This window comes from Hylobates moloch, unplaced genomic scaffold (genome assembly GCF_009828535.3).
Source record: "Hylobates moloch isolate HMO894 unplaced genomic scaffold, HMol_V3 SCAFFOLD_3, whole genome shotgun sequence".
Taxonomy (NCBI): Eukaryota; Metazoa; Chordata; class Mammalia; order Primates; family Hylobatidae; genus Hylobates; species Hylobates moloch.
This window is the reverse complement of record NW_026652278.1, coordinates 93336559-93360055: the sequence shown is the minus strand read 5'-3', so window position 1 is coordinate 93360055 and position 23497 is coordinate 93336559. Positions and strand designations below refer to the sequence as shown.

General features: G+C 41.1%; 1 protein-coding gene across 4 annotated transcripts in view; it reads right to left on the bottom strand.

Moving 5' to 3' along the window:
- Positions 1–23497, bottom strand: part of EPC1 (enhancer of polycomb homolog 1) — a 110463-nt gene that overhangs the window by 70344 nt on the left and 16622 nt on the right. The window contains exon 1 of one of the 4 annotated variants that reach the window (XM_032143875.2): positions 7499–7963. The exons of 2 other annotated variants lie outside the window; for them this stretch is intronic. In XM_032143875.2, coding sequence (XP_031999766.1) covers positions 7499–7651 — 153 coding nt within the window. In that variant the 5' untranslated portion in view covers positions 7652–7963. Of the gene's footprint in view, positions 1–7498; positions 7964–23497 lie in introns of those variants that run through there. One more of the 4 variants, XM_032143881.2, reaches the window with a different exon arrangement.

Here is a 23497-nt window from a genome sequence, read left to right as displayed (position 1 = left end):
TACCATAGGCCTACTGCATCTTACAGTCAAGAAAACCTGGGGCATGTGGAAGCAGAGCTAGAGGCTAGAGTAAGGCCTTAAGTCTAGTAACTCCTAGTTTGATGCTTTTTCCTATTAATAATTACCTAAATTAGCTGGACATGGTGGCACACACCTGTAGTCCCAGCTACTCAGGAGGCTGAGGCACGAGAATCGCTTAAATCTGGGAGGTGGAGGTGGCAATGAGCCGAGATCATGCCACTGCACTCCAGGATGGTTGACAGAGTGAACTCTGTCTCAATAGTAATAATAATAATAATAATAATAATAATAATAACCTAAGTTAAAATACATAGTTTTTCACAATCATATAATACAACTCTCTAAGGAGACAAAATACATCTAACACTTTTATGTCAGACAATCCCAAATACAAAATATAACGTTAAGTATCTTCTGAGAACAAAAAGCAGGGCCATTCTAGAAATTCTATTAGTGTTTGGTAATAATGAAATTCATCTGTACATGATTTTACATACACTGCCTTACTCACTCCTCAGAGCTATTTTGTAAGGTAGCTCAGAAGACTTAAGAAATGCAGAGACTAAAGTTCTTTCAGTGACGTTAAGTGACTTGTCAATGGATACAAAATCAAGGTAGGAAAAGTTTCCTTAGAATACACAATTGCTATTTGGATATTCAGAGGATATACAATTGCTACATTATCAAAATAGTTCATCCCAATATATAAAAAGATTAGAACCTATATGAAATCATTCACAGGACATTTTAAACCTCAGGTCATGTTTGCCCCTAGATTCACTCTAAGGTCACATCCAATTTCTTCAGTCAGTACTTGCTATACTGAGGGAAATTCAACCGAAACGATTTGCTTAAATAATCTGCTTTGCAATTCAGCAAGTGATTATCACAACACATATCCAAAAACTGAACCAAAACTTTAAAGATAACTTCCATTACAACAAATACTTGAGGGAGGGCTTTATCTTTTAAAGAACTGATTGTATCTGCATTGATCAAAGCTACATCTCAGATAACGTATTATAGTAGATGTAATAAGTACAGTAAGTTTGCTTTTGTTTTTCATATACCTATTACAGCAGGGTTGGTAGATGGAATTCACTTCATGTACTTAAAGGTGCAAAGTTGAGTGTCCACTATATTTAAAATATTGTAAGAACTCAAAATCACTACCTATTATTACAGGATTTAATAAACCTAATCAAGAAAGATTTGCTACAGTTTATAAATGTGTTGAAGGCAACAGTTACCATCAATAAATTAAAAGCAATTCTAGGGCCAGGTGCACTGGCTCTCGCCTATAATCTCAGCACTTTGGGAGACCAAGGTGGGTGGATCACTTGAGCCCAGGAGTTTGAGAACAGCCCGGGCAACACGGTGATCTTTAAAAAAAAAATACAAAAAATTAGGTGTGGTGGTGTGTACCTGTAGTCTCAGCTACTTGTAAGGCTGAGGTGAGAGGACTGCTTGAGCTAGGGAGGTTGAGGCTGCAGCTGCAGTGAGCTATGATCGTGTCACTGCTCTCCAGCCTGGGTGACAGAGCAAGACTTTGACTCAAAAAAAAAAAAAAAAAAAAAAAAAAAAAAGCAATTCTAGCAAGTTGTTTAAGACATTTGAATCCCTTGTCTTCTCACTGATTTCTCAGAATTTGGTTTATTCTTATCAAAAAGTTATATCAATGCAAGTCACACTTTAATGTTCCAAAAGTCTACTCTAAAAGTAAAATACATACTCTAGTCCTGTCTCTGAAAGTATGTCGTACTTTCATATCACTTTTGCCCTTAGACACACTCAATTCATTTTATTCCTGAATTACAATATAAAATTCCCATTTCCTTGTGCATTCTCCTCTTCTAAGAAGTACAATCACAAATGATACGATTAATTCCATGGTGTTATTGCTCCCTTAAAATGCTATCTTCTGCTTTTAACTAACTGCTGTTAACAATTAAGCATCCTTAACTTTTCAAGAAAATTGAGTAATAAATGTAATCAGAAATCACATCTTTATATACATAAAAAGAACTCTTCCCATTACTAAGTGCTTTAAAACATGGACATGTCTCTCTCTCTCTGTGTGTGTGTGTGTGTGTGTGTGTGTGTGTGTGTGTAGATTCTCTGTTTCTACCATTACTACCAGTACATACCATGACACAGTAGAATGCAAAATATAAAGCTAAAACCCAGCCATTTTTAACAGGATTGGTTGGTATATTTAATCCTGCCCACACATTCATGAACCTTTATGCAGAACTTTTTCTCTCGTTTACAAAATTTAAGCTACACTGTAGACAGTACTTTTAATTAAATCCTATTAACAGAAAAAATGTAATTCAGTACAAATGCCATTGCTGATCATGAAAAGCACTCACAAAATACCATTAGCTACATAAACACATTCAAATGGTATACTGAAACAAAAGTTAATACTAACATTTCAGGTGTGTAGGCATGTAAATGTTCAAAAGGTCCCTTCTGTATTCAAGAATCCTTAGTCTCTTCCTGGACTGCCTGTCCTTTTTCAATTATCCTCCTTTGACTAAGTCTATTTAGTAACTGCCAAACTGAGATAAAACCAAAATGACTCAGTTTGAAATTTATGGAACAGCTCATCTTAACCCTGGGCTTTCTGCCCCAGCCCATTACCAATACTTTGAGAAATTGATGATAAATGTGAACCTTCTCCCTAGAAAAATATATTCTAACATTTTACAGGCATATGGTGGGAATTCATCACTTCCAGAATTATTTCCACATAACCCTCAGAACTCTAGCTTAGCAACTTTATGCAAAAATATCTTTGGACAGTATAGACAGCTGAAACATTTTATTATTAATTCTCTTTGATTTTATCTGAAGTAATTATAATCTAATGCAAAAATCACCATACTCTCAATTCTTTTCTAATTCAAACTATCTGTAATTAGTTTGTTAAACTTTGCTTCTACTATAATTGAGATTTCATGTATTTTTCTTCACTTCCAAGACAGTGGATAGAATGGAAAAATCTAGATTGATCTTTACAGCTCCAGATCAAGGGACTAAGAATATTGGTTTAAAATATTAAAGGTTAAAGAAAGAGACTCTTGGTTTCTTCCAAAGTGATTTAAATTTAAACTAGGTTTTTATTACTAAGTTTTGGAAATGTAGTAACCATTTTTTTCTAGTATCAAGGATATGTACATATTTCCCATTTCCCCATAATTAAAAACAACACCCATCCACTTCTTATAAATAGTTCTTAACTTGGGCTTAGTAACAACGTATATTGTGCCGGTAATACAGAAAAGGTGGGAGTATAAAGACTATCCTATCCTGTTAGAATCCTATACAACTAAGGTGCTGGATTATGGTGGTTAGATTCTTCTTGTAACAGTTTCAAAGGTGACTGTAGGGTAGTATCAATATGAAAACATCATTAACATCTTAATTACAACAAATATCCTACCCAAACCAGTCTAGGTAACAGGAAAGGAAAGGTTAAGTTGCCACTCCCCTCATAAATGGAACAATGCACCCTAGACAACCCAATGAAATGTTAAACTACTATGGAACAGTAGCTCCATTTTGCTAAATATCATTTTAAAATCGACTTTTTAAAAGTGATGTTTCCATAAAGGAGAATTGTAACAACATAAAGCTCCAATTTTAATCAAGAGTCAATTTTAATAAAAAGATTTGATGGTATTAATCCATTTGGTAAGTTTAACCTTTCAAAAGAATGCGAAGCCGTAGCACAAGATTTAAGATTATAATTAAATTATAATCTTAAAGTTAACATTGTAAAATATTCATAATAGGACACATGCCCCACACCAACCAAGCACTTATTTAAACTTTTAGCTTTTTTAAACCCCAAAGGGACTCAATTAAGTCTATTATTTCGCTGTGATTTAAGTCACATCTGTACTTCATGAAATACACTGTTTTCATCATCCGTTACTTTTTTATTTTTAATTAAATTATTTTTTTCTGAAACGGAGTTTTGCTCTTGTTGCACAGGCTGGAGTGCAGTGGGACGATCTCAGCTCTCTGCAACTTCCGCCTCCCGGGTTCAACCGATTCTCCTGCCTCAGCCTCCTGAATAGCTGGGATTACAGGCAGCCGCCATCGCGGCTGGCTAATTTTTGTATTTTTAGTAGAGACAGGGTTTCACCATGTTGGCCAGGCTGGTCTGGAACTCCCAACCTGAGATGATCCACCCGCCTCGGCCTCCCAAAGTGCTGGGATTACAGGCGTGAGCCACAGCATCCTGCCAATCTGTTCTTTCAGACTTAGCAAATTTCGATGCATTACATTCTGCGAATTCGCATTTAATCTCTAACATCTCTGACCCAGTCAAATCCTTCAATTTATCACAATCTGAAGTTACTTTTTCAGTACTACTACAATAATTAAAAAATAGGTAAGTTCAGTAAGATTTTTTGCCTCCAAACTATTTTTTTGGCGGCGGGGGGGGGGGGGGGAAGGGCTTCTACTTAAAGTTGTTTCTTAAAAATTAAACAGTCTTTCTCGTTAGGCCCGTGTGTGCAGCCCATAGTATTAACACTGGTTACATGGGAATACACGAATAATACTTATTTTCCCAATGTTAAAAGACCTGGATTTCTGTCAAGTATATCCAGAAACAACGTAACAATTACTAGCTGTATTTCACATGACAATTCTGCAGATTATTTTGATCAATAAAATGCTTTAATGAGGTGGTGCATTAAAAAACTGTCCTCACCTTTCAGGACCAACATAGGACTACATACTTTTTTTTCTAAGTCAGTCAATTCAGGTTCTAGGTTACAGTGACCTAAGAAGATAACAAATAACTAATGTGTCAGTTAAAGGCAGAAGTTTGCTTTAACCCTTCCTCTTTATTAGAAGTACAAAATGCTTCTGCAAATCATCAAAAAGTTTTTCTATGGTGAATCCAGAATTCAATTACCTTTACGTTTAATACACCTTTTCAACACTGCATAACACACTACTTTCAATATTATGATTTACACAGCCTACCACTAACAGCATGAACCACAGGACTGTAAAGGAGCTTGTTTACCGGGTACTTTTTACATTCTTCCATTAGGTTCAGTATCTATTCTTGAGGTCTATGCTTCTCTGCTCATACACAGCTTTGGTTGGATGTGAAGTGAAAAATTCTAAGCACATAATGGAAAAAGGCAATCTGAAGAAAAAAAAAATCCCTGTGTTTCAAAATTAGGGACTCCACATGTTACAAACTATTGATAGCCACTGCAGTATAAAATGTGAAAACTGGCCGGACGCGGCGGCTCATGCCTGTAATCCCAGCACTTTGGGAGGCCGAGGCGGTCGGATCACCTGAGGTCAGGAGTTCAAAACCAGCCTGGGCAACATGGCAAAACGCTGTCTCTATTAAAAGTACAAAAATCGGCTGGGCGTGGTGGCAAGCGCCTATAATCCCAGCTACTGGGGAGACTGAAGCAGGAGAATCACTTGAACTCGGGAGGCGGAGGGTTGCAGTGAGCCGAGATGGTGCCACTGCACTCCAGCCTGGGCAACAGAGTGAGACTCCATCTCAGAAAAGAAAAGAAAAAAAAAGCCTAAATTATTTCAGCGAACAAAAATTACCCGTAAAATTTAACAAGCACTGATACTTCATTGAGCTCAGCTCTGACTTTAGGTTGTAACTCTTGGAACTGTCCAAAGTATTCACAGAAGCAAGGCTTGGGAGTCTAAAGTGTACTGTAGTGCTATCTTGCTTTAATCAAGGCTTTCCCCTTCCTTGGCTGCTAAGCAAGAACTACAAATTAATTTCCAGGGCAGGGTAAAACCAACACCCCAATACTTGAAAGTATTATCTGTAAAATTTATAAACAGAAATAAAAATAAAAGCAAAAGACAAGATTCTGCAGTTACAAGTACTTTAATTTTTAAAAACAAATTCACTTATTAAAAAATAAACAAATGGCACCATGCTATTCTAAAGTTGATACAAGTAAAATAAATTAAGAGGTAGTGTCTCATAAGACAATGTGCTGAAAGTCAGTGTCCAACTAGACAATCTCAGCTACTACATACACTTGGCTTATCTGTAAAGTTAGATTTAACACACTACCCTCAAAAGTAACATTCCACTGTCACAGCTATTTTACTTTAAAAGGTTAACCCAAAGAGTTTAAACAGTTTTATTTCCAAAAACAACATTACAGAGCACAATTTCCACATTAAAAATTCTTACAGTACCAAGAGAATTATTACAGTACAATTTCCACAACAAAATTGTAGCACACAAATCCACGCGACTCCTGGACTTCCTTGAACTGTCAATACACTGCACCCTGTTTAAATGGCTGTACCTGAAAACCAAGGTATGCAATTCCTTAGGATTAGAAGTCATCAAGTTATACTGTCAAGGATCTGGGGGAAATGAGAGGAAGATTCTATTATCCTGGTGTCCGAACCCAACTTCCACAACAAGGTAAAGACACAGCGATGGTAAAATGACTATTAATTGTCAACAGTCATTTACGTGCTGAAACCCACCCAATTTAGACATCTCAATATTAAGATTTCTGTGAATCAAGTCACTTAGTTTTAGTTCGGTTTTGAGTAAGAAAGGATCCTCCTTCGAAATTTAGATCTATAACAGTTACTTAAATTTATTTTACAAATAGGTAAGGTTACAGGCTTCGGAAGAGAGAGGTACTCCAAACAAATCTGCAAGATATTCGCAAGGATCACAGAAAAACTCAGGGATAGTGGTTTATTATCCTCCGACCAACTAGCTCTGGAGAGGGATGGATGCAAACATGCCAGAAAGAGGACCCTGAGAGTAAGTCTTATCTTCTAGAAAAGTAAGTCGTCCGGGCAAACACGCTGCACTCTCGATATTTCCTTGCAGAGAGGGGGAGAAAAGCCTCACAGAGCCGCAGCCAACATGACATGCCCGTCTGAGGCTCCACGTGGGGGCTGCACTGAGTCCAACAAGCTTCCCAGGCGATGGGGCAAATTCCCCGACTGCACAGAACCTGCGCTCCCGGCCCGGGCAGCGGCGCGCGGCACGCAGTGGCCCTAGAGCGCCACCCAGCGGCCCACGGAGAGGCCTGCAGGCGGGTCCTCCACGGCTCCCGACTCGCCGCACCCCCACAGCCACCCAGCCCGTTCCCCTCTCCGGATGCACAAGGCCCAACCCAAGAACTAAGACACAAAATGGCTGCCGGCAGCTTCGTCACGTGACCCCTTTGTGCCTTTCGGGCCCCCGAACTCCGCGGGACCCGGGTACAAGTGGCCGGGGTCAGCGGGTGGCCTTAGAAGGGGCCCCGCCGGGCCGCGGCGGCCGGGGGTCAAGGCCGGGGGAGGCGGGGTATAGGCCCGGCCGGCGACTGAGAGTCGGCGGCGAAGAGAAGATGGCGGCCATTTTGTGTGGGTTTGCTGCTCCGCTGCCGCCGCAGGCAGCAGAGGGAGCGGGCCTGACGGTGGGTCGGACAGGGGAGTTAACACGTACCGACTCCTCTTCCTTCTCCATTCCGGTGGGCATCTGCGGCACGGCCCTGTTTATCGAGGCGTATTCGTGCAGGTCGGGCAGATCCTCACAGCGGAAAACCGGCAGCGGCTTCGAGGCGTCTAGCGCCCGCGCCCGAAACGACAGTTTACTCATCTCAGGCGCAGCAGATACCTCTCCGCTCTGGGGAAACGGCCCCGGCCAGCGGGATCATGGAGAACCGGGGGTTCGGTCCCCACTCGCCAACCGCTGCCGGGGACTTGAGGGGCGGAGCGCAGAGCCCGCCGTCCGGGCACTAACACCAGCCGGGAGGGTGGGAGGCTGTGCCGCTCCGCTCCTCTCTCGCTCGCTCTCTTCAATACGCCATGGCCAACATGGCGGACATTAAAACTCCACTGTGCGCTCTTCAGCCAACCCCAGCCATTCCCCACACTGCATCGCGCAGCGGCGCGGGCACGCGGGCGGGGGGAGGGAGCGCGGGCTCGAGGCCGGCGCCGGCACGGAGCGCGCGTCCCGCCAACCCCCGGCACCCGCAGGCCTCGCTTCCCGCGCCTCACTGTCCGGGGCCCCCGCCCTTCGCGGGTCCGGGGGCGGACAGGGCGGACTGGGCGCTCGGACGCCGGGCGCCGGCTCTTGGGTCGTGCTTTCCCGCAGCGCACACGCTCACTTTCTCACGCTCGCTCCCCGCCGGCGCCGCTTTCTGACGGGCGAACAAGGTGCGGGAAAACTCTCTCCACCAGCACGCAGGCGTTTGGAAAGGCAGCTGGGGAGAGTGGCAGGCGGGGCTCGGGCCCCGGGCACCTGGGGCTTGGAGGGCTCGGACCTCTGTGGGGTGCTTGCCAGCGGCCGCCCCCGCGGGGCTTCGGAGGGGCGCTCCGGAGGCGCCGCGCGCCGCCGTCTGCCGCGGGGGGCGAACGCACAGCCTAGTTCCTGCGGCGCCTTAGGTCTTTACGATAAAAATACAAACTGTATTAGGGGCAGATGCTACTTTGAGTAAACTTTTATCAGCAGTTATTTTTATGTCCTAATGCAACTTTGGGTTATATTATTTTATAGGCACCGCATCAAGTCATTGATCCGTTTCCCACGCATTGGGCTTAATATAAATAATAGGTATTCTATTCTACAAAGTAGATTTTTTTAAATCCTGCATTTTTATCTACACATATTTATTTTTTAAATAGTAACTGAAGCAAAGGAAATTATTACCCACCACTGTAACATTTAAAAGCAAGATCTACTTCAGAATTTAAAGCCAGTTCTTTGTATCTAGCTCATGATTTTGTACTCAAAGAAACTGCGGCTTCATCATAGCCGTGGGGTTCACACTTTTATCATTTGTCCTCTGAAAAACTTTGTAACATTGAATCATATAAAGACCTGTTGTACTCCCGCCAAACAAACAAAAAGCTGAATTATTAGATTTAGATGGATATGATAGATGGGTGGCATCGGTTTATATTACACATGAAAATGGGTATCCTGAGATCTCTTCATTATTATTATTTTTTTTTTAATAGGGAAGATTGTTGGGGTGGGTTTAATAAATTGGCAGCCAAATTTCAATTCGAGTTTCAATTTGTATCTTGGTGCACAATTTTGTATCTTGTGCAACAAGATACAAAAAGATACAAAAATGTTTTGTGAGTCTGCTTTTCTCCCTGGGGGCTACATAGTAAAAGTAATCATGCTTCTTAAATACTGGGCTTGATATGAGCTGTCACTAGCTTAGGGCACACAGGCAAACTGCTAGCCTCCAGGCTGGTTTAGCCAGCTCCCGTGGGGTAGGGAGAAAACAGAGCGGATTGCAGTTCTCCAAAATTATCCTAAAACTCCGATATTGGCAGCTCACTTAAGTGAGGCAGAAGGACGTTCACCTGCATTTCCTATACAGAGACTGTGCATTTATTCATTCAATGAGTATTGAGTGTGTGTATTGAGAGCCCTCATAGCCTTCCAAGTCAGCTTGGCTTACACAGTGGGAAGAAGGACCCGCGAATGGCAACTGCCACACGGTGAGCTAAGTGTTATGGTGAAAGCCCAGGCCACTGTGGGAAGGGGCAAGAGTGGCACCCAACCCAGGAGAGTAGTTCTAATGAAGTAGCAAGGGAAGACTTTTTGGAAGAGATGATATCTGGGTAAAATTATGTAGGGTACGTGTGGGTTAACTTTGCAAAAAAAGTAAAAATGAAGGGAAGAAAGGTATTTTAAGACAACGGCAGCGACGTGTCCACAGGCTGTCATTAGATAGCAGTCACTTTCTGGGAGCCTCAAGAATTGCCAATGTCTCTGTGGAATGACACCTGTTTAGCCAGGTTTAACAGTTCCGAAAATACTGGCTCAATGTTATTCTAACAGCCCTCTCCAGCCTACAACATTAGGTTCCTGAAAGTCCTAGCAGTAGAATTCATGACTGAGGAGCCTAAGATTTTAAGAACAAAATAGAGTAAGTCAAGAGTGAACCAAGGAAATGAATTATTTCTACCCTCATTAATATAACAGTAAACAACAAAATAACTGTTTCCACATCCTACATTAGTACTAATGGGTGGAGTACAAAAATATTTCTTATTCTCTAGAGAGTCTAAAATCACCCTCCATGGCAAATTCAGAGATAAGCCTACAGATTCAGCTTGCCTTTTGGCAGATAATATCATATGCCTGCTAAGAGACACCTTTTTCTCATCATTCCTTTATCCATCTCCTCAATGCCGTGGATTTCCAACTCTCAGGTCCTTCTGGGTTCCCAAGGACCCAAAGGCTGCCGTCCCAAGCCTCTTTTATAAAATTAAAACAAACAAACAAAAAAACCCTTTTTTGAAATTTTTGTTTTTTAGAGACAGTGTCTGTGTCTCCCAGGCCTGAGTTCAGTGTTGTGATCGTGGCTTACTGCAGCCTTGAACTCCTGGGCTCAAGTGATCCTCCTGCCTCAGCCATCAGTAGCTGGGACTAAAGGTACGTGCCACATACGCTGCTCATTTCTAAATTTTTTCTAAAGGCAGGGCCTCCCTCTGTTGCCCAGGCTGCTGCTGAGCTCCTGACCTCAAGCAGTCCTCCTACCTCGGCCTCCCAAAGTGCTGGGATTACAGGTGTGAGCCACTGCGTTCGGACCCATGCCTCTTTTTTATGCAGCTCACTTTTCTTCACCATAAGGGACAGGAAGACGGCAGTAAAGGTTCAGGCTTAGTTTTCCCTAGATTCTTTTATCTGTCCAAAAGATTCCTTGAAAAAATGGTTAATCCTGTACTTTCACTTTAACAATTCCTTTCTGTTCTCAACTTAAAATTCCTTCTTTTTCTAAGTATCCCCAACAAAAGTGATGTGAAATTCTCGATGTTGCAAAAAATGTATGCTAGGGCAAAGCTGAGTACCCTAACGGCAGAGGGAAACTCTTGTTTGGGACGGGATTTGGAGTATTTAAGATAGTTTGATGTCACAAATATGTATTGGATAACCAGGTAACACACAGTACTGTCATTGTAGGGGATACAAATAAAACACCGGCAAATGGATACCCAGTTACCCAAGTGGCAAGGCAGTATAATGAAATGCATTGGCTATGGGAGTTCAGAAAAGAGAGCAGTAGGTCCCATCTGGGTTGATCGGACAGCATGGAGAAGCAGCATGCAATCTGATTCTGAAGGATGGCTAAGGTTCCAACTGCTCATGGGAATGAAATGCTATTATAGAAGAACATTCATAGGGGAATGCAACTGTATGAACAAAAGGGTGAGAGGTGGCAACTGTCAGGTATGATTGAGGATGAGGAGGTTTATTTGGCCAGAGTTCAGCAGGAGACTCCAACAACAATCCAATTAGGAGGTAAAACTGGTAAGAACTTGGGTGGATGGAGTAGGAGTAGAAAGTAAAGAGACATGAGTTTTCATGGTAATAATGATTACATATAATAGCACAAGAAATGTGATTTCTGTTCCAAATACAGAATTTCTACTTAACAAAAACTTAGAATATGCCAAAGGCAACTGCTCTGACACTGCATTCTGTGGTAACTAATACATTTGAACTACAGCTCTAATAGTAGTTTTTGTTCGGTGTGTATCCAACTCTTATGATTTCTTCTTTGAAAATGTTTTTGGGATTTACTTCCCGATTTACATTTCCATTGTCTTAAACATAGTCCCAACTCTCATCACTTCACCCCTAGAAACAGCCTCCTATTCATCCTTTATTTATTCAGTCCATCCTTTATTTACTCATTCCCTCAGTAAACCTTTTTAAAGCTCCCACTTTATAGGAAACTGTGCTGGTACTCTTCTGTTGGTGGCTAGTGGTAACCAAAGTGGAAGAAGAGGCTCTGGGTCCCTGGGGCCTCACAATGCATGTCACCAAGTCAGTGTGCCAAAAACTCTACTTCATTCTGTATCCTCCCTTCTCTAATTCATATCTTTATAACTGCTGTTTGTTTTGCCATTAGATAAAGCCAAATTTTTGAGTGTTTGGTTGTCAAGACCTCCTATAATTTTGCCCCACTCTGTCCAACATCGTTTGTCATTATTGCTTAAGACAAGCTTTTCACTCTAGCTAGCAGTCTCATCACCATCTTCAGAAATCAGCATGTCGGCTGAGTGTGGTGGCTCACGCCTGTAATCCCAGCACTTTGGGAGGCCGAGGAGAATGGATCACCTGAGGTCAGGAGTTCGCGACCAGCCTGGCCAACATGATGAAACCCTATCTCTACTAAAAATACAAAAACCTAGTTGGGCATGGTGGCGCACGCCTGTAATCCCAGCTACTCAGGAGACAGAGGCAGGAGAATCGCTTTAACCTGGGAGGCAGAGGTTGCAGTGTGCCGAGATTACGCCATTGCATTCCAGGCTGGGCAATAAGAGCGAAACTCCATCTTAAAAAAAGAAAAAAAAATCAGCGTGTCTTTCCTGCCTCCAGGTTTTTGTTCATTCTTTTGATTATTTATTTATTTTATTTTGAGAGATGGAGTCTTGCTCTGTTGCCCAGGCTGGAGTGCAGTGGCGTGATCTCGGCTCACTGCAACCTCCACCTCCTGGGTTCAAGTGATTCTCTTACCTCAGCTTTACAAGTAGCTGGGATTACAAGAGTGCAACATCACGCCCGGCTAATTTTTGTATTTTTTTAGTAGAGACGGGGTTTCACCATATGTTGGCCAGGCAGGTCTCAAACTCCTGATCTCAGGTGATCCACCCACCTCGTCCTCCCAAAGTGCTGGGATTACAGGCGTGAACCATTGTGCCCAGCCTTATTGTTTTTTTTTTTTTTTTTTTTTTTTTGAGATGGAGTCTCACTCTGTCACCCAGGCTGGAGTGCAGTGGCACGAGCTGGGCCCACTGCAAGCTCCGCCTCCCAGGTTCATGCCATTCTTCTGCCTCAGCCTCCTGAGTAGCTGGGGCTACAGGCACCTGCCACCACGCCCGGCTAATTTTTTTTTTTTTTTTGTATTTTTAGTAAAGACAGGTTTCACGGTGTTAGCCAGGATGGTCTCGATCTCCTGACCTCGTGATCCACCCGCCTCAGCCTCCCAAAGTGCTGGGATTACAGGCATGAGCCACTGTGCCCGGCCCAGCCATGTTGATTCTTTTCAGTGTGTCCTCCCTGTCCTGCCTCAGACTGTCTACCGAAATCCTATTTCACAGGAATGTTTTGAACACTAAGTAAAACAAACCATGTAAAGCACTTAGAATCATCCCTGGCCCACAGTGAACCCTCAATAGATGTAAGATATTGTTGTTATCCTTCAAAATCCAACTCAAATATTACCTCCCCCATGAACATTGACTACTTAAACTCTCTGGGCCCTAATTTCCTAATCTGAAGAATCGGTGAGCAGTTAGATAAATGCAAAATAAGCCTACCCCAATCTTTCTCATCTCCGAACTCCTATTATGCTTTCAGTCAACAGGAAGAATAGCTACCATTTATGGAACACCTAGTATGTACCAGGTGATGCAGAAATACTTTAAATGCATTATCTCAATTTTCATGACAGCCCTATTAGGTATATCCTGTTGGGTTTAGAGAGGTTGTGTGACTGGCTTATGGCCATGAAGCTGGTAAGAGGCAGTGCTGAGATTAGTATCCCTAGTATCTATCTGGCCAGACACAGTGGTTCACCCCTGTAATCCCAGCACTTTGGGAAGCCGAAGCGGACAGATCACCTGAGGTGGGGAGTACAAGACCAGCCTGACCAACACGGAGAAACCCCGTCTCTACTAAAAATATAAAATTAGCTGGGCGTGGTGGTGCATGCCTGTAATCCCAGCTACTCAGGAGGCTGAAGTAGAATACCTTGAACCCAGGAGGTGGAGGTTGCAGTGAGCTGAGATCGTGCCGTCGCACTCCAACCTGGGCAGCAGGAGCACAACTCCATCTCAAAAAAAAAAAAAAAAAAAAAAGAAGAAAAGAAAAAAAAAGAAATCCCTAGTATCTGATTCCAGAGTGCAGTCCCAGATTGAAGTGAAGTGAGGAGAGAACTAGAATTGAAGAGATGTTTAAGAGGGTTGGTAATGAAGGGCAAAGAGAGAGAAAGGGGTAGCTATTTGAAGTCAAGGGTTTCACTGTTTTTGAAAGTAGGAGAGATGTGGGCAAGTTTGTATACTAAAAGCAAAGAATCATTTAAATGGGTTAATTTTAGGGCTATCTTTTTCTGAGGCAGGCAGGAAGGAATGACAGCCAGAATGGACAGTGATGCAAAGAGTTAAACTCTCTTTGATGGGGCAACAAGATTAAAAATCATAATACTGGTTTTGGTAGCAGGAGTCTGGATTCCTCATTTCTTCAAGCATTCAACAAATATTTATTGAATGTTTACTAAGAGCTAAGGCAAAACAGTTTATGTTGGAGAAACAATAATAAACAAGATATGGTCTCTATATCCTCACAGGACTAATAATAAAGTGAGGTACTGTATTCAATTGGGAAAATGTGAAATTAATGTCTTTAAACCGTGTAAATGCACAATGATCTCTACATTAAAAAGTGATGTGCAATAATTTAAAGCATTCTGCAAAAGTATGAATACTGAATACATTATCACTTGAAGTAATGATTTCTAATCATTTCTCTTAACTTCCTGCTTTTTACTTTCATAATAAGTTACATAAAGAAATGACTGCAAACAATTCTTCCACTATAACATTTAGGTAAACAAACACTGGAAGCCTTTTATGGTATGTTGTTTTTTTCATCTAGGAAAGGTTGGAAAGAAAATATTACAGTTGCCTTTCAATATATTTAATAAGGTGTCACAGAAACAATATCTGAACTACTGATTTCTTTACTGAGTAATTTGTGCATGGAGTTCTGTACATAATCTTTAAGAAACTATGTTTCACATAAAATAAAATCATTCAGAATATATTTAGAAACAATATATCTATACCTTAAGAGAATAAAGGACAAATTATCAATCTTAGCAAACAGTAGCAGGATGGACTCAAAGTTATTTCAGTTTAACTTTATTTTCAATATGAAGTTTAACAACAACAACAAAAAAGAAATGAAAAATGCGTGATTCAGTACAAAAAATTAGCCAGGCATGGCGGCGAGCGCCTGTAGTCCCAGCTACTTGGGAGGCTGAGGTAGGAGAATGGCGTGAACCCAGGAGGTGGAGCTTGCAGTGAGCCAAGATTGTGTCACTGCACTCCAGCCTGGGCAACAGAGTGACTCCGCCTCCAAAAAAAAAAAAAAAAAAAAAGCATGATTCAAACAAATGGGACTATCTGAGAATTGTAGTTGCAGCAGTATTGGGATTTAAAAAAAGATGACACACAATACATTTTAGATTTTCTATGTAATCTAAATAGAATGTCTTTACACATTTATTGTGTAAATCCTAAGGTTTAGGTTTTCTATAACCTTAGGATTTACACAATAAATGTGTAAATATATTGGGATTTATGCATTGATTGTAAATGTGTAATGCGTAAATGGCCACACAGCACAGAAGTGGGTGGCAGGCAAGCCAGCAAAGCTTCATCTGTATTTACAGCCAATCCCTAGTGCCCACATTACCACCCAAGCTTCACCCAGCATTAGATTCTCACAGGAGCTCAAGCCCTATTCTGAGCTGCACATTGAGGGATCTAGGTTGCATGCTCCTTATGAGAATCTAATGCCTGATGATCTGTCACTGTCTCCCATCACTGTCCCCACAGAGGACCATCTAGTTGCAGGAAAATAAGCTCAGGGCTCCCACTCATTCTACATTATGGTGAGTTGTAGAACTGTTTCATTATATATTACAATGTAATAATAATAGAAATAAAGTGCACAATAAATGTAAGGCGCTTGAATTACCCCCAAAGCACCCCGTCCCCCTGGATCCATAGAAAAGTTGTCTCCCATGAAACTAGTCCCTGGTGTGAAAAAGGCTGGGGACCACTGCTATAAATCATCTGATCTTTTCCTCACTGTGCTGGCAAGCAGTTGAGATCTCTATGACAGCATTTTAAGGAGGATACTACTAGTTGCAGTTGGAGAAGTGGTGGGAGGCATGAACAGGAAACTGTTGAGAAACTGAACTTGAAAAATAATAATTTAGTACTTAGCGGAGGAACTACTCAGTAGTCTCTTCCGTGTCTCATCCCAATTAATTTCTCAGAATAAAAGTCTATCTTAGAAAAATGTACAAATTAGACCATATACATTTTAGAAATATTTGGTGGTATTTCTCTAAACTGGATTATGTTAAATTACTATCAACCCATTAAGCCCATTGACTGGCACATACTGACAGATTACTATGTGTAGGCCAGGCATTGGTGCAAGGTTATAAGTAGTAGAAAGACAAAAACAAGAGAGAACACACTACCTTTAGTGCATTCCCCCCCCCCCCTTTTTTTTTTTTTTGAGACAGAGTTGACCAGGCTAGAGTGCAGTGGCATGATCTTGGCTGCAACCTCTGCCTCCTGAATTCAAGCCATTCTCCTGCCTCAGCCTCCTGAGTAGCTGGGACTACAGGCATGTGCCACCATGCCCAGCTAATTTTTGTATTTTTAGTAGAGACAAGGTTTCGCCATGTTGACCAGGCTGGTCTTGAACTCCAGACCTCAGGTGATCTGCCCGCTTTGGCCTCCCAAAGTGCTGGGATTACAGGTGTAAGCCACTGCGCCTGGCCAGTGCCTTACACTTTTGAGTAGATAGACTACTTAAGCATTAGTTTTACTGAGTAATGCACATACAAATCAGTATGGTACAGATGGTACATGATGGGTGAAGGAAGAAAATTTAGAGGAATGAGAAAGATTGTTAATGAAGTAGAAACATGTGTTGGAAGGTTTAAGTACAATTTATTAGTGGGTGGTAGACAAAGACTGTCAGGGAAGAAGGGCTTCGAGAGAGAAAATATCATGAATTGCTTTTGCTTTTATAACATGAGGAAGGAAATTCTGTTTTCTTACTGAAACTTGGGGTACAGAATTATCATCTAATAAATTAAGATTAGTGAAATAAAATGTTTTTTATCTTTCACTATATTTATTCTTCTCCATGATACCTTGAGCAACATTGTGCCAATTGCTTAGGTAGGCACTGTGAATCTAGTTCCCCTTCCCTCTCAGAGCAGGGAAGGGAAAGTGAATGACTGGAACCCCGTGGAGTGGGATTCTTGGTGTGAAGACTCACTCACGGAGTGAGAGAGGAGCATAGAGAATGGAGCCCTGGGGAATACCAACATCTAGAAGATACCCAGGACAAGAACAGAGGGAGAGGCTGAGAGAAGCCTGGAGACAGGCCAAATGAGGTCAGCACTTCAAGGAGGAGATCAATGAGGAGAATCAAGAAGAATGAGGAGGTAACAGCAAACCCAATTTCTTTAGGACACCGTGGGAGGAAAATAGACTCTGTGAGCTGAGCCATGAATTGGAAGAGTTATAGGCCTAGTGGTGCCTGCGCACGTTGATTAAACATTTACCGCCAGGTGGTAATCCCAGCACTTTGGGAGGCCGAGGCAGGCGGATCACGAGGTCAGGAGATCGAGACCATCCTGGCCAACACGGTGAAATGCTGTCTCTACTAAAAATACAAAAAATTAGCCGGGTGTGGTGGCGGGCACCTGTAGTCCCAGCTACTCAGGAGGCTGAGGCAGGAGAATGGCGTGAACCGGGGAGGTGGAGCTTGCAGTAAGCCGAGATTGCATCACTGCACTCCAGCCTCGGTGACAGAGCGAGACTCCGCCTAAAAAAAAAAAAAAAAAAAAATTTACCAAAGCCCCCAAAAAAGTGATTTCCCAGTACCCTCCTATAATCATTGTTTAAGTACTTGTTCACAAGAATGAGACCACTTTGAAGTCAAAAATCAGTTAAGCTTCAGGATATAGCCAGGGACACAGAGTAGCTATCATCCTCAGCACCTCCCAAGTTAGAACAGAGTACATGACGTATCTTCCAGAGTTAAAGTTGTAGAAGCTTGGAAACCAAAGACCTACCTGACTTCTCTACATGAATTACTGACACAGGTAAAAGCCACATCCAGATCTTAAGATTTCTTCTGAATTTGGTTTCCCAAACACGAGACATGTAAGCCAAAAAATAAGACAATTGCACTGCAGCAGCATGTATATTGGAACGAGATAATATTTTTTGTTTTAATTGATTTATTTATAATAAGGTTAACACTTTGTGTTTCTGTTTCTTCTGGTCTTTTTTGGTTTTGTTTGTTAGTTTTGTTGCTGTCTTGACACAGGATCTTGCTTTGTGGCCCAGGCTGCAGTGCAGTTGTGCTATCATGGCTCACTGCAGCCTCAAACTCCTGGATTCAAGTGATCCTTCTGCCTCAGCCTTCAGTAGCTGGGACTACAGGTGCATGCCACCATGCCTGGATAATTTTTTAATTTTTTTCTAGAGACAGGGTCTTGCTATGTTGGCTAGGCTGATCTTGAACTCTTGACCTCAAGCAATCCTCCTGCCTCAGCCTTCTAAAGTGCTGGGATTATAGGTGTGTCACCATGCCTGGCCCCATTTGTTAGTTTTTGTTTTTGCTTTTCATTGGCTGGTTTTACAATATTGAGATAATACAGTTTATTCTGTTTTGTGGCCTTTACTTCTCAATAATTTTTTTTTTTTTTTTTTTTTTTTTGAGGCAGAGTCTCACTCTGTTGCCAGGCTGGAGTGCAATGGCACGATCTCCACTCACTGCAAACTCCACCTCCCAGGTTCATGAGATTCTCCTGCCTCAGCCTCCCAAGTAGCTGGGATTACAAGTGCCCGCCACCATACCCAGCTAATTTTTGTATTTTTAGTGGAGACGAGGTTTCACCATGTTGGCCAGGCTGGTCTCGAACTCCAGACCTCAAGTGATCCACCCGCCTCAGCCTCCCAAAGTGCTGGGATTACAGGCATGAGCCATCATGCCCAGCCTACTTCTCAGTATAATTTGAGAATGCTCCCATCTCATTAAATACTCTTCTAAGACTATTATTTGACAGAGATACTTATCCGGCATCTGTAAAATAATTTACTTAAGAATTACCCTCTTAAATTATAGAATGCACTGACTTTTCATTGTTATAAAGAACACATAATCTGAATAGTACTTTTAAAATAAAAAATGAGTTTAGGATGGGTGTGGTGTCTCACACCTGTAAACCCAGCACTTTTCGAGGCTGAGGCAGGAGGATCACTTGCACCCAGGAGTTTGAGACCAGCCTGGGCAACATAATGAGACCCCGTCTCTACAAAAAAATACAAAAATGAGCTAGGGTGTGGTGGTGCACACTTGTAGTCCTAGCTACTTGGGAGGCTGAGGTGGGAGGATCACTTGAGCCTAGGAGGTTGAGGCTGTGTGATCGCATCACTGCACTCCAGCCTGGGGAACGGAGTTAAAAAAAAAAAAAAGGGAAGAAAATGGGTTTAAATTTTCATGGTTTAAGGCACAGAACAGATGTCTGCTGTTCTTTGAGTAATGATAGTGCCAAGTCTACACAAACGAAGGTTAGCTGCTTCATCATCTGTCTGAGTAGATGACAAGCACCTAGGATTTAAATATCAGTATTTCTTCCCTGATATTAGTTTAGCATTTTTCAAAAACTAAAATACTGATGTTCTGAAATGAGAGTTATGTAAAGAATTCTGTATAAAACTAATAAGTTAGGGAAATACTGCTTATTAAATCTTCCTCTTTAAGATAGGTAGAGGCTCACCATGTATAGGCTCAGGGAAGTCCTGCAGAAAAGAAACCCATTTACTGATGCTTAGCACAGAATTTTCCAAAGTTCTCTGACCATAGAACCCCTTTCTGTACACCGTTAATTATTACCTTTAGTTCTATAAGAGCACACTTTAGGAAATTTCATTCTAGGCAATTCAAGGAAATAGAAGTTTTTCCAATCAAGTTATCCATCTAATTACTTAAGTCTGCCAAATAAACTTTGAAAAGGCATAAAGATCTTATAGATTTAAAATATTATCTTTATTACTGTCTTAAAATGTTTCATCCTGCTAAAAATTGTGTAATATAAGACATTTAAACATAAAATTGGATGAAAATCTGGCAGGTACTAGAATTGAGCAGATTGCTACACTTTGATAGTATATATGGTTTAATAACAAATTAACGAGAAATGTTTAGCTACATTTCTTTCCAAAAATTTCTCTAGTAAAATGAATACACTGAATTTTAATTAAAAGATTTTGACACTAATTTAAGCTATTGAAAGCTGTAGTTTCCTCATCCATAAAATAGGAATCGTAACAGAATCTATTACTTAGGTTTTTGCAAGCATTCAACGAAAACAGCACAGCATGGGCTTGACACAAAAGTCATGCATAATAAACATAAGCTATTTTTTGAATGATAGTTTTACCTTATTTTTTGAATAGATCATTTTACTCTTCTGAGATTTATTTTTCATATGTACAGTTTACAACATAATATTGTGTTGTAAAGGCTTCAAAACTGTTAGCTAAGGAAAGAGAAAAGAAATTCTCATATGAAGCCAAATACCTGAAAGATACTATATAAAATTAATTTATTTAAAAGAGGACATTCACCTTCTGAGATCTTTTTGTTTTGCTTCCATTTAGTAGTTTTGTATCATTCATATGTTTGTATCATTAGTAGTTTTGTATCATTTATGTTTGTATCATTAGTAGTTTTGTATCATTTATGTTTGTATCATTAGTAATTTTGCATCATTCGTAGGTATATTTAGTAGTTTTGTATCATTCGTATGTTTGTATCATTAGTAGTTTTGTGTCATTCACGTTTGTATCACTAGTAGTTTTGTATCATTCACGTTTGTATCATTAGTAGTTTTGTATCATTCTTATGTTTGTATCATTAGTAGTTTTGTATCATTTATATTTGTATCATTAGTAATTTTGTATCATTCCTAGGTATATTTAATAGTTTTGTATCATTCATATGTTGTATCATTAGTAGTTTTGTATCATTTCTATGCATGTTCAGTAGTTTTGTATCATGTATATGTCTACAACGAGCCCTGTTGCCTCTTTTGCACAGGTTGCTACTGTTTGCCTCAGGGTGAGTGCTGTGTGTGAAAACAGTCCAGTGATAAGTAACAGTTTGCATTCAAGGCAGCCACATAGTGTAGTGAGACACAGCAGGATGTACCAGAAGGAACAGGGGTTTCCGTATTTGCTGATCTGGATCCGAATCTAGTATTTACCATTTACCAGCAGTAGGACTCTATAGAAAGGATTTGATCTCTGAGCTATAAGTATCTCACATGCATGGTCTACAGAATACTTGTTCTCTTCTCATTAGGGCATTATGAACAACAAATGAGACAATGTGGTGAAAAATCTTTGAAAATTCCGAAGTACCATACAAGTTTAAAGAAGAATACCATATAATTTTATTTCAATTTCACCATTGTGGTTGGGAAGGGGATACATTCCCCAAAAGAACACATTAGAATGGAAAATCTGGGACCTGTTCAAATCATGTAATTAATCACAGATTTGATTGCTAGAGTTGGGCCCTGTGAATGTTTCCTTAAAAAGGAAATCTTAGGACAAAACCAAAATTCACCCATTTTATTTATTTTTTAAATTGTCTTTTCTCCACCTCTTTTAATTTAGCTTGCCATGTTTCTTCACTGTACTCTAAAGAATGTCTAGTACAATGCAAAGTTTAGGAAATCTATGATATGTTTGCATTATTTTGTGATTAGAAATTTACCTGTATTATAATTTTTACTGCTATAATTTTCAACATGAAGCCTCTTCCTTATCACCATCTCAGAAACATAAAAAAAAAAAATTTTTTTTCCTGAGTTTTCTCTGCTCACTGATTTCCCCTTTTTAAAAGCAGCAATAAAGGTTGCTAGCATATGATATGGAGGAGCTTTGGGGAAGAAAAGAAACTTTCTATCTGAGGAATGGAAGCCCCTTTACATTATCAGCAGGCCCAGAGAGGCACTGAAATGCAACAGCAGTCATGTCTCACTTCCTCCTTTGGCTAAATAACTATCTCTTGAAGCCACTTGATGGGAGCTCTAGACTGACACCAAGTAGCCATAAATTAAGCTAGTAATGCCACATACTGGACACCATAACTTATACTCTGTAGTTCAACAACGTATAGTCAGGCTGAGCGCGGTGGTTCAAGCCTGTAATCCCTGCACTTTGGGAGGCCAAGGTGGGTGGATCACCTGAGGCCAGAAGTTCGAGACCAGCTTGGCTAACATGGTGAAACCCTGTCTCTACTAAAAATACAAAACTTAGCCAGGCGCAGTGGCCTGCGCCTGTAGTCCCAGCTACTTGGGAGGTTGAGGCAGGAGAATCGCTTGAACTCAGGAGGTGGAGGTTGCAGTGAGCCAAGATCGCGCCACTGCATTCCAGCCTGGGCAACAGAGTGAGACTCCGTCTCAAAAAAAAAAAAAAAAAAAAGTATAGCCAATCAGTAATCAATGTGGTCTCTGTAACCCAATTGAGAATTCCTGTCAAACAGCCCATTCCTTGTTCCCTTTTGCCTTTAAAAACATGCCTGTAACAAAGGCCAAGGGAGCACTCTCCAAGGCAACTTAAAAGTGTGCTCTGGGCAGCCATCCTCACTTTGGCTTAAGTAAACTCTTAAAAGTGTATTTGTGCCTCAGCTTCTTCCTTTAGGTCCACAGCTTTAGGAAAACAAATTGCTAAGAGATGTAGTGTTGTGTAGTGGTTAAAAGGTCTGGCTCTGGAGTCAAACGTGATGTGGGTTTGAATCTCAGCTCTGCTTTTTTCTAGCTCTGTAAACATGAATGAAATTTACAACTTCTATGAGCGTTAGCTTCCTCCTCTGTAACGCAGAGATAATTAATGCCTATGTGCAGGCATTGTGTTGGGGATCAGGACATACCACCCCAAAATATGACAGTGGGAGACCAGAATATGCCACCCCGAAAATTTATTTCTTTGGCATATTTGAGCTGGTTATTCTGAGAAGTTGCGGGTATAGTAGTAGCACTGAAAAGCCATCCTTTGTTACAGAGTACCCCCATTTTTCTAAGAAATAGAATAAGTTACGATTATAGTTTACTGTTTTCTCTTCTTTTCTCTTTTCTGCATTTTCCCTGTTCCCTACTTCCTACTTAGTCATTTAGAAATGCAATTATAATCTTTTACCCCTCCCCCACCCATCACCAGACACCCACTACAGGGCAAGTTCATCTATATGCTTCCAAGCTTCAGAGCGGAACTCTCACCCATCGGGAGACTGCTTTGAGAGATAATAGTCAATTTACAGCCCCAAATGTCAGAGGTGTTTGAACCAGAGCAACTCCATCTTGAATAGGGGCTGGGTAAAATGAGGCTGAGACCTACTGGACTGCATTCCCAGACAGTTAAGGCATTCTAAGTTACAGGATGAGATAGGAGGTCAGCACAAGATACAGGTCATAAAGACCTTACCAATAAAACAGGCTGCAGTAAAGAAGTTGGCTAAAACCCATCAAAACCAAGATAGTCATGAGAGTGACCTCTGCTACACTCCTATCAGCATCAGGGCAGTTTACAAATGCCATGGCAACGTCAGGAAGTTACCCTATATGGTCTAAAAAAAGGAGGTATT